This window comes from Aplysia californica, unplaced genomic scaffold (assembly GCF_000002075.1).
Source record: "Aplysia californica isolate F4 #8 unplaced genomic scaffold, AplCal3.0 scaffold00007, whole genome shotgun sequence".
Lineage (NCBI taxonomy): Eukaryota > Metazoa > Mollusca > Gastropoda > Aplysiida > Aplysiidae > Aplysia > Aplysia californica.
Window position 1 is genome coordinate 2,812,300 of NW_004797277.1, and position 15,301 is coordinate 2,827,600.

The following is a 15,301-nucleotide window of genomic DNA, read 5'->3' on the forward strand; positions in this document are numbered from 1 at the left end:
ATGTGTGTGTGTGTGTGTGTGTGTGTGTGAGTGTTTGGATGTATGTATGTGTCTGTATGCGAATAAGACATTATATTTGTAGTTGACTTTGAGAAAGGAACAGAAAAAGAATAATCAGTGTTCTTTCGGGGCGAAGAAAATCTTGTTCATTCTTCAGAAATCTAGATAAAGAAATTAAAAGAAGAAAAAAAAACTCGTGTTCACTTTCTGAAACAACGTCCACTACGGTACATTTTATTAATATTTTTTTTTAAACAAGGCATTCCAAACGTCATGCCGTGACATTCTCACATTGCTCCCAAGTCATTTTTCTCATCTCTCCCTTTTTTTCCCACTCTCGGCTTTATTCGTCTCCATTTGTGGCATTAGTCACCAACATAGTCAGTTTAATGTATGTTATAATACCATGATGATGATGATGATGATGATGATGATGATGATGATGATGATGATGATGATGATGATGATGATGATGATGATGATGATGATCTACACCGTTTATTTAGACCATTGAGGTCACTTCAAACCGCGTGGAGTGAGTTACAATATCATAGCTATAATAGTATACAATATCCCAGCAGAAAGACGGAGAGGTTGATAAACTAAACTTCCCCACTCTGGAATCGAACTCGTGCCAGGCGAGCAAAAGCCTTAAAATGTCTAACCGTCACACACCAGATACCTGGCCATGAAGTGACGTAGTTTTGTTACGTCTTTGAAAGCTTAAAAGGCCGGAATGAAACTTAAATGCCAAGTGCTAAAACGTCGTTTCCATTTGGCAAGTCGTTCAAAAGAAGAAAAACAGTAGCTCGTGTTTGTGGCTGACCCTTCTCATAGCAACACTATGACAATGACAATGACCATGATAATGACAATGACAATGATAATCTTTATTCATCTCGCAGGGAGAAATTTGCCTTGGTCGTTAACAATGGCAGTAGACGTTACAAAAGTTAGACTTAAAGGTGCACCAAGTAAATACATGTCTCACGGGCTGGGACAACCCGCTCCGTAACACATTCATTCTCTCTCTCTCTCTCTGTGTGTGTTTCATTTGTAGCACTGTGTGTTCAGTAACCTCACTGCAGTTGGTACGAATGAATTTCTATATCTGTCTGTTCTTTCTTTTTTTGGAAATGTATCGTTTACTGCGGGTCGATAGTTGAAATTCCGATGTCAGTGGGTGGCTAGTAAACACGACCTTGTCGCCGCAGGAACAGCGCCAAAAAAGGTTCTCTAAGAAGCGAAGTCTCCAAATTTTACGTCTGTCTCCAACAGGAAGGAGCCAAATGGATTGAGAGCTTGGCATAGAGGTTAAGGGGTTCGCCTCTCATTTAATAGGTTCCGGGTTCAAATTCGGATGATGACGGAAATTTTTCTTCTCTAAAATTGTCTCCTTTCCTGCTCTTTAGTTATGTTCTGCCGTCAATGTTCTGTCGCCTGCCCTCGGCTCCTCTTTCTACCCCTACCCCCTCTCCTCTTTTGCCCTATCCTCTGGGTTCCTGACTTCATCAAGAACACTTAGTTTAGAATTCGAATCAGGACCATCTTCTCACTCCGTCGTCCAGCACGACACCAACTGAGCTCACGGAGCGCGCAGTCGTTCAGTGTGTCGGTCAGAGAAGATAAATTAAAGATATAACCAGTGTCCACTCTCATTAACCCTGTCCGTACGTCGTGTTTTACTGTCGTATCCATACGACGTGAGAAATTCTGTGCCACCACTTTCCAAAGAGGAAATTTACTTGTTAATCCGATCCGTAAGCTTTGCATAGCAGTCTGTCAAAATGATTCTTAGAGAAATACTGAAAGTTTCAAAGAGATCTTCGCACTAGAAGTATTGTAAAATGTGAGGAATACAACCCCGGGGGTACAAAATGACGGATAGGGTTAAGATTTTTTCACCCACACAACAGAGTTCCTCATAATATTATCATAGCAAAACCATAATTATCTGGCTTTCTTTACCGGTAACGTCAATTGAAATTAATCTTCTTCTTCTAGAATCACAGACATGGTCTCTTCTTGTTCTTCCAGTTCTGTCTGTTCGGGTTGGGGTTCTTTTTCTTTCTTTTTACGTTTAATTACGCTTTGCCCTGCGGGCTGGAGCAGTCCGTCTTTTGTGATGAAACCGAAGAAAACTAGGAGGAACCTTCTCCACGACTCTTTGGCCTCTGGGGACAAGATGCGTTTGTTGACACGGTCCTGCATCATTTTGTCCATGTCCTTCATTAGTTGCTGTGGAGAATGTGTTTGTTTGTTTGAATAAAGAGAATTCACATTGAAACAAAAATGGCTGTTTAGTTCTTGGAAGAAGTCGGACAGACAGACAGACAGACAGACAGACAGACAGACGGACAGACAGACAGACAGACAGACAGGCAGACAGACAGGCAGACATGAAGACAGACAGACAGATAGACAGACAGGGAAAACATTAAGGAGAACTACCTACCAATAGCGCCCTCCAGCCTCTAAAGAATGTTTTAGAAAATTAAAAGCACAATTTGCACTAAAATACCCACTGTATCTTTGGACAAACATAATTATTATGTAAGTAAAAGTAAAGTAAACGTCCCAAAATTTTCGTACTTCACAACCATCTCCACCCGTACAATCGTATTCCTGTAAAGCACAGGTGCAGCCCCACTGTAACCCCCGGGGCTTCTCATGGCATAGAGGTTACGAGGTTCACTTTTCATTTAATAGGTTCCGGGTTGAAATCCGGATAGCGACGGACATTTTTCTGCTCTAAAAGTGTCTCCTTTCACCCCTTTCCTGCTCTTTAGTTATGTTCTGCCGTCAATGTTCTGTCGTCTGCTTTCGCCTCCTCTTTCTGCCCCTACCCCCTCTCCTCCTTTGCCCGATCCTCTGGGTTCCTGACTCTTTCTGCAGCCTTTCTACTGCTACTCCTTGGCTCCTTCTTACTGCTTTCTTTAAGCCAACCCCCTGATCTTATGGTACGAAAGATCTACAAATAGCCTTCTCGGACAAGGGCGAAAAATCTAGGAGGTCCTGTGTGCAAGTAGCGCACACTAAAGATCCCTTGGTTGTCTAAAATCGATAAAAGTAGGCTTTGGCCGTCATTCGGGCAAAATTCAAAATTTCCTACCAACTAAAAATTATGTTTAATGTGTCCCGGGCGCCCAATGACCTTAATGCAGTTGCAAGCGCAGTAAAACACTTACCGGAAAAAAAAACTGTGACCCTATGTGGTGACCCCGCTCTGAACCCCTCAGTAAACCCACTGTGACCCCTAAGATGTCCACAAAGTAACTCCCTCATTGTGACTCCCTCAAGGTGATTCCCGCGATGACCCCAATGTAACCCCAAAGTGACCCTGATGTCCACGATTCACTACCATTGGAAGAAGCCGCGTAGAATGATAACGGACGCTGCTGATACAAAGATGGTGGATATCGATTAAACAAATAATTGATCATTAATATATAGGAGGTGGGCTGTTTCGGTTCTGATGACAATGGAATTCAACACCCCCGCAGACAGACGGAAGTACTAGATGAATAGACTTCCCATACGTATGGGAATCTGTATCACATCTTCTGCCAGCGACATATGGTCGCTTTTAAGCACAAGGGGGCTATCCCGAAAAATGCTGTTTTGAGAAAATCGATGGTAAAGTTTTAGCCCCTTGTTCATTTTCTTTAAACGACAAGGAGATTTTTCTCTACAACCAAACAAATATACACATCAATGAAACCAAACTTCTCCTATAGGTAGGGCAATGCCCACTTTTGGTGTAGGTCAAGATTTCTGGAAACCGCCGAAATCTGGGTTAGCCTGCTTGTCCTTAAAAGCGACCATATTAGAGCATAAATTTTGTACAACAGACGCTTAAGTGAGCTCATACTTGTACTTAAGGCGGAAAGCAAAAATAAAAAGGAATACAAATTTAAAATCCCAAGAAGAACCTCGAAATGGACAAGTTGGGGTCCGTTTGCTAGCCTATGGCGGTCTCTCATGTCGAGTAGCATGTGCCTCACGTCTTCCGGACTGTCCAGTTGCATAACGGCCGAGTTGACCACCATCATGGACAACCGAGCGTGCCAGATGATCCAGTCAGCGTCCGTGGATTTCTTTTTCGCTGACTTGCCGGATTGGAAGTAGTCCACAGCTTCAGGGTGATGGTGGAATAAACTGAAAAATACAAACAGCTGTCAATACACTGTGCTTCCACCGGTATATCAGATGATTTTGTTGGGGTTTTATTTATGTAGTTATACAGCTATTTATTTATTAATTTATTTATTTTGGTTTGAAAAGAAACGGAAAATGGGGCGGGGACTGTTATTTGGTCGTTTGTTTTGACTTCTCCATCGTTTAGTTTTAGTTTTAAGAGGAGGGGCGGGATTGGGGGGGGGCGGGTGTGTGGAGTGTATAAGTCTGAAATCCTAAATCCTAAGACAAACAGACAGGGATTATACAGGGAAAGAGCAATCCCCCCCCCCCCAATTAGGGTTTTTTAGGGGATCAGCTTTTCTTGCCCAGACCATCCATCTACAGGTAGGTCCAAAAAAGAGCGGAAAGATCTGCTATCAGTACGAACTACAAAATCTTGTGACTTGTGAAAGGCACCCTTTACCAGGGCAGTTGCTCCAAGCTGTTGTTCATGGAACATTGGATTATTTTGTCATTCTTAATCCCAGCCGTGATAATACTAAACGTGAGCTCTACGAGTGGACAGGCCCCAGCTTCGCCGAATCTAGCAGGGCAGTCGGGGGGGGGGGCATCTACAGAACTCAAGCAGCATCCCTAGCAGACGTTAAGGAGGAAGTACCGGGTACATGTATGATGTGTACTAGACCATGCACTCAGCGAACAGACTGGTACTAAAGAGGACTAGAACAGAAGACAAATAGTACAAACAAAAGATATTACCTCTAGTATATTATAACCGAGACGTTATTGCACACGAGTGGCTCCCCTCCCCATGGGTAGTTGTGCATGTTGTTTGTGGAACAATGAATTAGCAATGTCCTCCACCGAGGATCATGATTGTACTCAGACAACGAATAGGAAATAGGTTAATACGAGCAGTACCCATTTTCAAATGTTAACTTCAACTCAGCGTGAAATGTTTTGTAAATTCAATTCGTCGCTTTTAAGCACAAGGGGGCTATCCTGAAAAATGCTGTTTTGAGAAAATCAGAGGTAAAGTTTTTGTCCCTTGTTCCGTTTTTTAAAAGTCAAGGAGAGTTTTCTCAGTAACCAAAAAAATACACACCAATGAAATCAAACTTCTCCTATAGATAGGGCAATGCCCTCTTTTGGTGTAGGTCAAGATTTCTGGAAACCCCCTAAATCTGGGTTAGCCTGCTTGTCCTTAAAAGCGACCAATTTGAATTCTGGTGCTCACCTCACAAACACATACCACACATAGTTAGGGCTAGCTGTAATGATTTTGATGGCCAATGAGTATAATCTAGAGGTTACATAGCGGTCGCTCGTTACTGAAATCTTCCCAACAGTAAGTCTTCGCCCCCGGAACACCTACCACACATGGTAAGGATCAACATTATTCAACTCACAAGCACATCGCTACCTCCTAAGAATGACAAAGTTCTATCTGCTCACTATACCTAGTTTTTAGAAATTTGACGTTTAAAAATTATTATGAGTTTCACAGCATGTCAAGCTTTTTCAAATGCAATTCTTTGAATATCTTGATAACGACTCCAAACAATCTTACGATTTTGAAAGCGCAGATAAAGCATATTGTGTCTGACCTCCTGGTATATGTAACTCTAAACGGCCAAAATTGTTAGACAGAAATTTGTAATTTTAAGGTAACAACATACCAAACACATGGTAAGGGCCAACACTAACAGTTAGTTTTCACCTTATAAATAGTTGTAGGGCGATGTCGTCGTAGCGTTCCAGTTTACAAAACAAATCCCACAATTCCCGCACATTCACCAGATCGTCGTCTGTCAGGTCAGGGATTCTGGGAGGCGGGAGTTTTATATCCCATTTGTTCTTGCTGCCAAAGCAGCCCATTGACCAGTGCAACAAGGCCACAGTGGTTGCAAAAGTGCTGTTTTAGGCAGAGTTTGAGCCACGGTTGCACACATCCCCAACGGCTGCCCAGGGTAGAAGTCCGACAGTTTGAACTCAGGCTGAAAACGATGCATTCATCTGGTACAAATCGAATCATTCCAATAAGTACGGAAGGTATTGCAAAACGGAAAACAAGGGTAACTTTTCAGATTTAGACAGCCATTTCTAAAATGGGAGAAATTTCAAAATAACCCACCCTTCACCGAAGGCATTCTTCAATGTTTATAATGTTGTACAATATCCTGAACTTGAGTCTCTGATATTATATCTCTGGGGAAAGAAGAGAACCGGCGTAAATGCTGTCTATTATTCTATCCGCTTTTACCGGAAGTATGTCGACTATCAGAGGGAAAAGATGCGTTCATTTAGATTCTAAGGTAATCGGGATTTCAAAAAAAGATAAGTAAGACGAGAAAGTAAGCTTTAGTTTTAGCTTTAGTAAAAGTTTACGGCTCTTGCAACACAATAAGGTCATATAAGTGCCGAAGAAAAGAATATGTGTTACAAAAGAGTAACACACGCAACAAGGGAGGAGCTGAGATAAGGACGACAGATGTTAAATGGGAAAGAAGGGGGTAAATGCCGTATACTACATTCTGCGGTTTCCATGGAGCTTAAGAAGCGATTGCCATTTCAATAAACTCTTCACGTGATGAAATGTTTCCATCACTGCTTTTAAAAAATTTGTTTTAATGAGAATTTTACAGCACCTGCAACGTATTTACGTCCTAAGTACAGAAGATTAGAGGTGTTACAAGCAAGTAACAAACTAAAAAATGAGGAGAGATATGGTCGATAGATGTTTGATAGGAAACGAGTTAACTACACTAGAGCACCTGTCAACCCCCACCTATCAATACGTGGCTCTTTTTTAGATATTTGGTTGTTTATGCGTGTAATTATGAGTGCCTCCAAATCGTTGTTTATAACCAACAAGAGGTTCGTCTCGATCGTATTTAGTTGGTAATTGTAAAGTTATAATGGTAGTGCTTGATGAAGCCCATGTGGGATGCTCACTGTTAAAAACAATCAGGAAACGGCATATGCAGTTTTTGGGACAACTGAATAGACATAAGCTGTCACTGGCAAAATTGAAAACAAGCGAGGCAGGGGCAGGCCCAGAGCAAGTGAAAATGCTTGGTGTCTCCCGCGCGCTCATATTATGATCTTATGCAGTTGCGAGCGCCGTAAAACACTTACCAAAAAAAAAAAGAATTAGATTGGGAGGTACTCACCAAAGTTTAAAGGAATTTTGTATAAGTCGATTTCAAATGCAGACGATAGCCATCTTAAAAACAAGCCCCATGTCCGAAAAAAATGTTTCTGCTGAGCTATTGTTATGTAAATACACTCCACATTGATTACACTTTGGATAAAGTATTGCAAAACTACTTAAAATCGCTTTGATATTGATAAAAACACGGTGATCTTAAAATCAACCCAACATTTTTTCCAGTTACATGCCTTAATCACCAAGGAGTGATGTTATCATTTGTAGTAGAAGTAGTGAGTAGTAGAGTCCTTTTCTTCGCCTTCGTCGTTCTAGTAGTAGAAGTAGTAGTATAGTTTAGCTATAGGATTAAAACGGGATAACAAAAAATCGCTTTGTTTAAACGTATCAGGTCTTTGAAAGGGGGTCTAAAAATTGGATGACCTACAGAATATAAAAGCCCAATACACGGGTCTACAAACTTTCACAACGTTTCTGCTTCGGGGCTCAAACATCACTTTTGTGGATTTTTTGGGCGCTGAACACGAAAATTATTGTAAAAGGTTCAGTTTCAAAATATTCAGGTTTCCACAATTTTAACAAATTAATAATAAATAAAGGCTAAAAAAGACGGTTACATCATCTTACTGGAATCTTTGTTTCTTGGCTTGGCCCTTGTCTTCAAGGTTTGGTATAGTTCTTAGAAATAACAAATCGTAATATGCCAATACACTATCACTCCATTTGCCCTGATATCATTTTCCATGGCTACAATGCCTTGGTGAAATACATTTTCCACACGTTTATCGTACACAGCACCACATTTATTTGACTGTCCATAGTGTTAGGTGCAACCAAGTTACTCTGTTTTGTAAAAGCAGTCGAAAATCCTTATCAAGATCTCTAAATGTGTTCTTTCTCATACAGTCAGCAAGCAAATTCCATTACAGGAGCCTTGGACAAAACAGTTCAGCTTTGCGATTTGGCCGCTGTAAATCTCTAAATAGGTTATTCCATCCATTTTGCGTGATTTTATGAGGTACTCTTGCTTGATACATTCAGTGAAAGATCGGGTTCTTTTGGGGTTGAAACTTCAGTTTGTTCTTCAGAGGTATCTTCTTCCCTTTCATTCAAGTCTGTCATTGTCTCTTGCTCGACAGGAACTGGGTGATAAATCTCCGCTGTGTGGTACTGGATGTTGGGCAGACGGAATATCAGGATAATCAATATAATATTACCTCCAATATGTAAATCTATGCAAAAGAGATTAATATATATAGTCGCTTTTAAGGACTAGCGGGCTAACCCAGATTTCGGGGGTTTCCAGAGATCGTGACCTACACCAAAAGTGGGCATTGCACTACCTATAGGAGAAGTTTGGTTTCATTGGTGTGTATATTTGTTTGGTTGTAGAGAAAACTTCTCCTTGTCTTTTAAAGAAACTAAACAAGGGACAAAAACTTAAACTTCAATTTTCTCAAAACAGCATTTTTCGGGATAGATCTAGCAGCGACCATGTTATAGTATTAAGACTCGTGGCAGTGACGTTACCCACATAAAGGAACGAGGGCTGCCTGATGCCCACTATGACACGCTGAGCATCGAGGAAAAGTACAACAAACGGTGAGCACATTTCGAGACTCGCGTGAAGACGTCTCGAAGGCTTCCGGAGGAAATATATGAGCTTGTATTGAAATGTGAGGGCTGGGCGGTGTTTAATATATTAGACTGTAGCTTGTTCACTTTCGTCTGTGGGAATCGAAAAAAAACTTGCTCATTTATTAATTTACCTATGCCCAGGAAAAATTTGCATGGCCTTCTTCAGTCCAGCGAGCAAACAAAAATATTTTTTTCAAAAAATCTTGATCCAGTAATAACTCTTTGGGCCCTATTTTAAAAGCGCTCTTTCGTTGCATACACAGGATCACTAAGATAATGACTTACAGTAACCTAGCTCCAAAATGCTCTTTTGGAGACAGCGACACCACCCTTTTCACACATTTTAGTGCAAGTTGGTATATTTTCGTCCTACGGTAGTTTAGATGTCTCCACATGCTCCACGTGATGTTAGAGAAAAACTCACCTGGTCTCTTGACTCGTGTTTCTTAGGTGTCGATCAACGTTAAAGGCCCCTTTACAAGTGCAGTTCATTGATCGACAAACTGACTGTTGGATATCGAAAGAATGGCGGGGATCCTGTCAACTTCCCTGTAAAACTGAGCGTGGAAAGGAGCAATCATCTCGATATCGAAGGATTCTCATTCCAGCCACCAGATATCTGGGGAAGCCAGATATTTTCCAGCCGGCGAACTGGAAACTTGGCGATGAGGGAGCGGCTTCTTTGATGTTGCACCAGGGTGACTTAAAATGCTTTCCAAAAGCTCCCTTACTACTGGCCAAATCTTAAAAATGAGTACACTTCGTGATCAGCGACCCAAAATTAGTCAAAATTACGCGAGAAACACAATTTAATGCCGGATTACAAAATTAATATTTTTTGTGTGTTTTGTATGTTTTGAGAAACCATAATTATTATTCATTCGAATACGTTTTAAGTAGGCCAGGGCAAGAAACAGAATTATTAATAACAAAATCTCCAAAGTCTTCAATAACGTAAACAACAACAAAAATAATGCTAAATATTAATATGTTCCAGATATTGAAAGACATACTTTCATAAAAGAGTACCATAGATAGCTGAGCATGTCTGTGGAATAATTCGACCTAAATCTAGTGATGGCGCAAAAATACTAGCTCTAGATGTGAATGCGATGTCTTGATAGATTATATATAACTGTAGCAAGAAAGAAATTGTTGCTGTTAATCTTTATGCGGAGAGATTTCTTCTCTCGTCGCTGTTGATTGTTGCTCAATCATGGGTCTGACCAACTGTAGAATATAGAGGTATGCTGGCTCATCCATTCGTAACAAATTATTAAAGTCCGTTGAGTAGGCTCGTAATTCTTCTAGAATAGTTGTGCGTGTATAGATTCTTTTTTTAAAAGCCGTTCTTTAGCCAAGATGATCCCTTTTTTTTTATTTGAGAACAATAAAAATGCTGCCAAATCATTCAGGTAACTTGCTTCAGCCATTTCGTTGATGTTGGACCTTACTACAACAATCCACTTTAAGGATAATTTTTTTAAACTGTACGTCTGAATAGAACTTCCCTCGTCGACAAACTGTCAGTTCAGCAATAACCCAGATCTGGTGTCTGTCGGCTAAACTGTTAGTTTGTTGATGAATGAACTGCCCGTCTTAAGGGGCCTTAAAGTGCGATGTTGAGGAAAATATGTCAACTTCTTAATGTTTTAGGTGTATGCTGTAAATCAATGACAATGACAATGACAATGACAATCTTTATTCATTCAATCTTTATTCATCTCGCAGGGAGAAATTTGTCTCGGTCGTTAACAATAGCAATAGACGTTACAAAGGTTAGGTGCACTCACGCATACACTCACAACAAGACAAGACATTAGTTAATACAATTTACATCCTGGCATCAAAGAAAACTTGTCGGGGCCATAGTTTGCAGTGACCTCTAAGAACAGGCTTTCAGATTATGTTGGTCATCCAAATTTTAGTGCAACTGACTAAAGTTGCCTTTAGGCCATTCCCAAAGGGATGATATTAACATGTTCTTATGTAAATAGGCTGATTTATAAATGGCATGCTCACACTGTGTGGAACAACATAGGGGGGACTGCTGCTTTTTCTTCCCTCATCTTTACTATCGTCATTTTTCCTCTACTTCTTTTGTATGTTTGTCACTCTCTTGTGAACTGCTATTTCCGGGGTGTCTTGATAGTCGAAGCAGACTTTGTGCTGTTGAGGCTAGAGAGGTGAGCAGAGTAAGCCTGATTTCCCGTTTGGACTTCTCTGTTGACATCCATCCCTTGGCGCTCATATGGCCTTATGCAGTTGTGAGCGGTGTAAAACCTTACTTTACAAAAAACATTTAAGACCGGGATGCAAAAAAATCCGAGCAGACTAAACAGAACGATTCCATTATATCTTGTTTTAACCGTGGTTTGACGAAAGACAACAAGCTATAGAGCTCGTAGGGAGCAGGGTGGAGGCTGAGATTGTTCAAGTATTCTTTTTTTTTTTTGGCAAGTGTTTTACGGCGCTCGCAACGGCATAAGGTCATACGCGCGCGGAGCACATTGTATATTTTTTAGTTTGTTAGGAATTGATTTTGAATTTTTCCTGGGTGACGGCTGAAGTCTACATCTATCGCTTTCGGATACACACACACACACACACACACACACACACACACACACACACACACACACGCACGCACACGCACACAAACACAGACACAAACACATACGCACACACACACACACACACACACACACACACACACACGTGTGTGTGTGAGTGTGAAATAGTAGCTTTCTTTTTTCTCTTATACACAAACTCAGAGAACAAATAATCAAGTACGATTGTGATGACACCAAACTGTATTACTAATGAAAAATGTGAGGCATCATGGTGAAATCAGGCGCTTGTCCAAATAATGAAATAGAAGAAAAAGGCATTTTCCAACCAGTTTGGCCATTTTTATCGAAATTTTGATTTGGGGCTAAACACCTTTTATATTCATACCTGAAAACACATTTTCTATGTGAATTTTAATGAAAATCATTGTTTAAAGTAAAGGCACAAAATATGTAATTTTCAAATTTCAACGACTCTTAAGCTATTGAAGTTACCAAACTTTGGCGACCATCTTCCCCATTAATTTTACGAGTGAAACCCACCCCCCTTCAATTGCAAATATCTCGACTTCAATTCAAGCTTCATGGATATTTTGTACATTGAAAGCTAGGCAACTGATTAAGCTTTCAGAAGCTATCAATAACTCCACATGCCCAAAAATTGACGAGCGCCTGATTCCATCACGTCGTGGCACAAATACTTTACAAACTGTAACCACTATTGGCGAGAATGATTCTCCGTCCCTTGAACAACCGTGACGTCATAAGCTATCAACTCGTTTAGTTAGTGCACATTCGCCAGGGGACAGACTGGGTTGGAGAGGGGGGTGCGGGGGATGGGGAAGGGGCATGGGGCGAGGGGAAACAGGGGGTGGGGGGGGCAGAGGGCATTGGGGGGACAGGAGGGCATCAGACATCAGAATCAATATCAAGAGCGGTGACGGCAGTTAGTTGTGACGAGGACACGGATACGGTCGCTTCACCATTCAGGATCATGGAGGTGTCTGACGGTTCTCCATCACTTGGTTGTTGCTGAAGAAGCGCGTCATTGTCACCCGGATTGACTCCTTCAGCTGCCTGGCCCTTGGAAAGGATAATGATATAGCACGTGCAGCTAAAATAGAAAACTGACCACCTCTAGGAAGTTTTGGGCAAAGGTATGTGTGGTTTATAATTCGCTGTGATCACCAGACAAGCCAGGATCACGTGAAATAAGTGAACAAACTCAGTATAGCCTAGTGAGTGTAGGAGAAAAAGGGAGCAAGGGGGGTATATAAACAGACGGCGAAGGTTAAACTGGCCTTCCGGGCCACGACTAAAACCTAGTCTGAGCAGGGATCGACGCTACTGGTGGGTCGACACAGTGGATGGAGCTCTGGACCTGTACGACCCACACTCATCGTTCCCCGCTCGAAACAGTGAGTATTGAAACCAACGTAAATAGACTAACGAGTAGAATCTAGGATTAGATAGCAGTTATCCTCTCATTACAGTATGTAGGTTGGTTTTTCATATAGAGGTCATACGTATATGTACTGTAGAATATTAGTATTAGTAAGAGCTAGTATCGGTAACGTGTAACAGTAAGGAAATTAAAATATTTCCGTGTTGGTAATTGGATTATGTCCCTTTTGTACCATTCTATGATTGAAAGTGTGCTATTATTTTGTATTTGCTGCTGGGCTGGGAATTGTAAGGTGAAAGATAAAGAAAAATTTGACAGAACCATTCAGAAAGCCAGCAAGATCTCTGGATATTATTTTACTAGAACTGATGAAATTTAAAACACCACGTTATTAAAAAGATAAAAAGCATCATAAACGACCCATAACACCCATTTTCCACGCAAATTGTAAGATCACGCAGGGGCAGATATGTACCTCCAAAAACAAAGAAAGAAATATAAAAGAAGTCTTTTGCCATCTAGCATACGGCTGTTGTCAGAATAAGCATATTGTGTATTGCTCTTTAGAGTATGTATCTACAAGTATATAACTCCAGAGGTCTTGTAATCAAGTTCCAGTACGTGGTTGAATGATGCATCTGGTGTGATATGTACATTTTGTCACCTTCACTTTTCTTTTCATGTTGAATTTTAATGGGAGTAATATACAATTTAGATATTTTATGTATACTTGCATGTGTTTTTACGGTTCTGAAAAATTTCCCTCTGGGATAATAAAGTACATGTATTATCTTATCTTATCTTTTCTTATGTGAAAAGATGTCTTGATTTGAAAGGGAGGGGCCGGGGATATTTGTATGAATCAAGGTCAATAGTAGATTCAAACAGAGGATTTCCGAAAGCATTTTGATAATGGCGTGTTTAAGAAAACTTAACTATGACAAACAAACCAAGAAAATTACATAAAAAGGAGCGTTTATGATACCACTAAAGAGTTTTAGCTTTTTTTTTTCAATTATCTAATATCTGTTTAAAATACTCTTAATGCACAAAGCTGATTCTACTCTCCTCCCCCCCCCCCCCCTCCCGTTTCCTATTGACACAATTTAGAATCTTTAAAGGTGGGCTCCTTCGCCAAATTGGACCGTCTTGGATACCAGGGCAAACCGCCTTGGGAACCGACCTGACGTGTTGAACGATCACGGAAAAGGCTTCACTTAAAATAGTACGGTCGAAAATTCGTGGCGCAACTTATCCTCAAAAATCTCTTTGACGGGTGAATCAAAGTCTTCCATACTTCGCATAGCTGTTTGTATCAATTTGCCTTAACCTAATCATATTTTCCAGAACAATTGGGGCTAGGTTAAAAAACATTTCTTCATAAATTTATATAAAATACTTGAAATCTCTGTCACGCGTAAAATGGTATTGTTCACAGCACTTCCCGCTTCTCACATACATTTTGACTGCGCATATAGCCTACGTCAAAGCTCATCAATGACAATTTTTACTTGCAAAACCTGTAACAATAAATTATTTTTATAGTGAACACATTTTTTGCACTAAAGGCTTGTAAAACATGCGTTCAATAAGCATAATGTCTCGATTAGAAAAACATGAGGGACTTGCTATTAGAAGCAATATTGCCACAGCTGTAGTATTTTAAAATCTGTAGAAACCACCCACTCTGATTTTTTATTAGTATTCATTAAGGAATTTTCTGGAATACAGCTTGCAGGTGTTTACAAAAATGTTGGTCTGTCAAGACAAATTGATACAAGTCACTGTGCAAAAGTTAGAGAACCTATGCTCGATAGTTGAGGAGATACTTGCCAATAAGTCGCGCCACGAATTTTTGACCGCACTATAACCTTTACAAAGCATACGCCAATGCTGCTCCTACAGTACAAACATGCAATGTGGGGAGACAAAATATTATGTCCTGATTCGAATCTCGGGTAAGTATTCGTGTGTGCCTGGAGATAGGTCATACTTGTCGGGAATGCTTTTTTGAGCAACGGTGTGAAAGGGCAAAAAGTCGTACCTGGTCAACAATTTACTTATTTAGTTCCATCAGAAAACGCACGTTTAACCATTTCTCGATAACATATTGAAGGGGTTTTATAATATTTTTTTTAGTGTAAATGTTTTTATTAGTTATTTTTGCAACATGTTGTACTTCACCAAAGGTTAAAAATGTGATAGAAATTGGGGTTTTCGCCAATCTTGGTTTTGACACTCTGTGTTACAGAAAGTAGCACATCTATAAAACTTCTCAAGATATTGGGGAAAAAATTAAAGAGTATGCTCTTATTTCAATATCCAAACTTTCCCGACTACTGGGACCTTTCTCCAGACACACACACACACACACACACA

At 40.4% G+C, this 15,301-nt stretch overlaps 2 protein-coding genes across 2 annotated transcripts in view; both read right to left on the reverse strand.

Annotated features, from left to right (window-relative positions):
- Positions 1–1,859: 1,859 nt before the first annotated feature.
- On the reverse strand, positions 1,860–6,462 carry LOC101847543. The gene is made up of 3 exons (XM_005089596.3): positions 5,861–6,462; positions 3,933–4,158; positions 1,860–2,238 (listed from the first exon to the last, which is right to left on the reverse strand). Exons 1-3 carry the CDS (start codon positions 6,016–6,018, stop codon positions 1,987–1,989), a joined length of 636 nt encoding a protein of 211 aa, XP_005089653.1. The 5' UTR covers positions 6,019–6,462; the 3' UTR covers positions 1,860–1,986.
- A 5,496-nt stretch (positions 6,463–11,958) lies between these two features.
- LOC101847919 overlaps positions 11,959–15,301 on the reverse strand; it is a gene marked incomplete in the record, with an annotated part of 10,442 nt that continues 7,099 nt past the window's right edge. Inside the window, 1 exon segment of the mRNA XM_013081865.2 lies at positions 11,959–12,600. Within this exon segment, the coding sequence (XP_012937319.1) occupies positions 12,427–12,600 (174 nt within the window).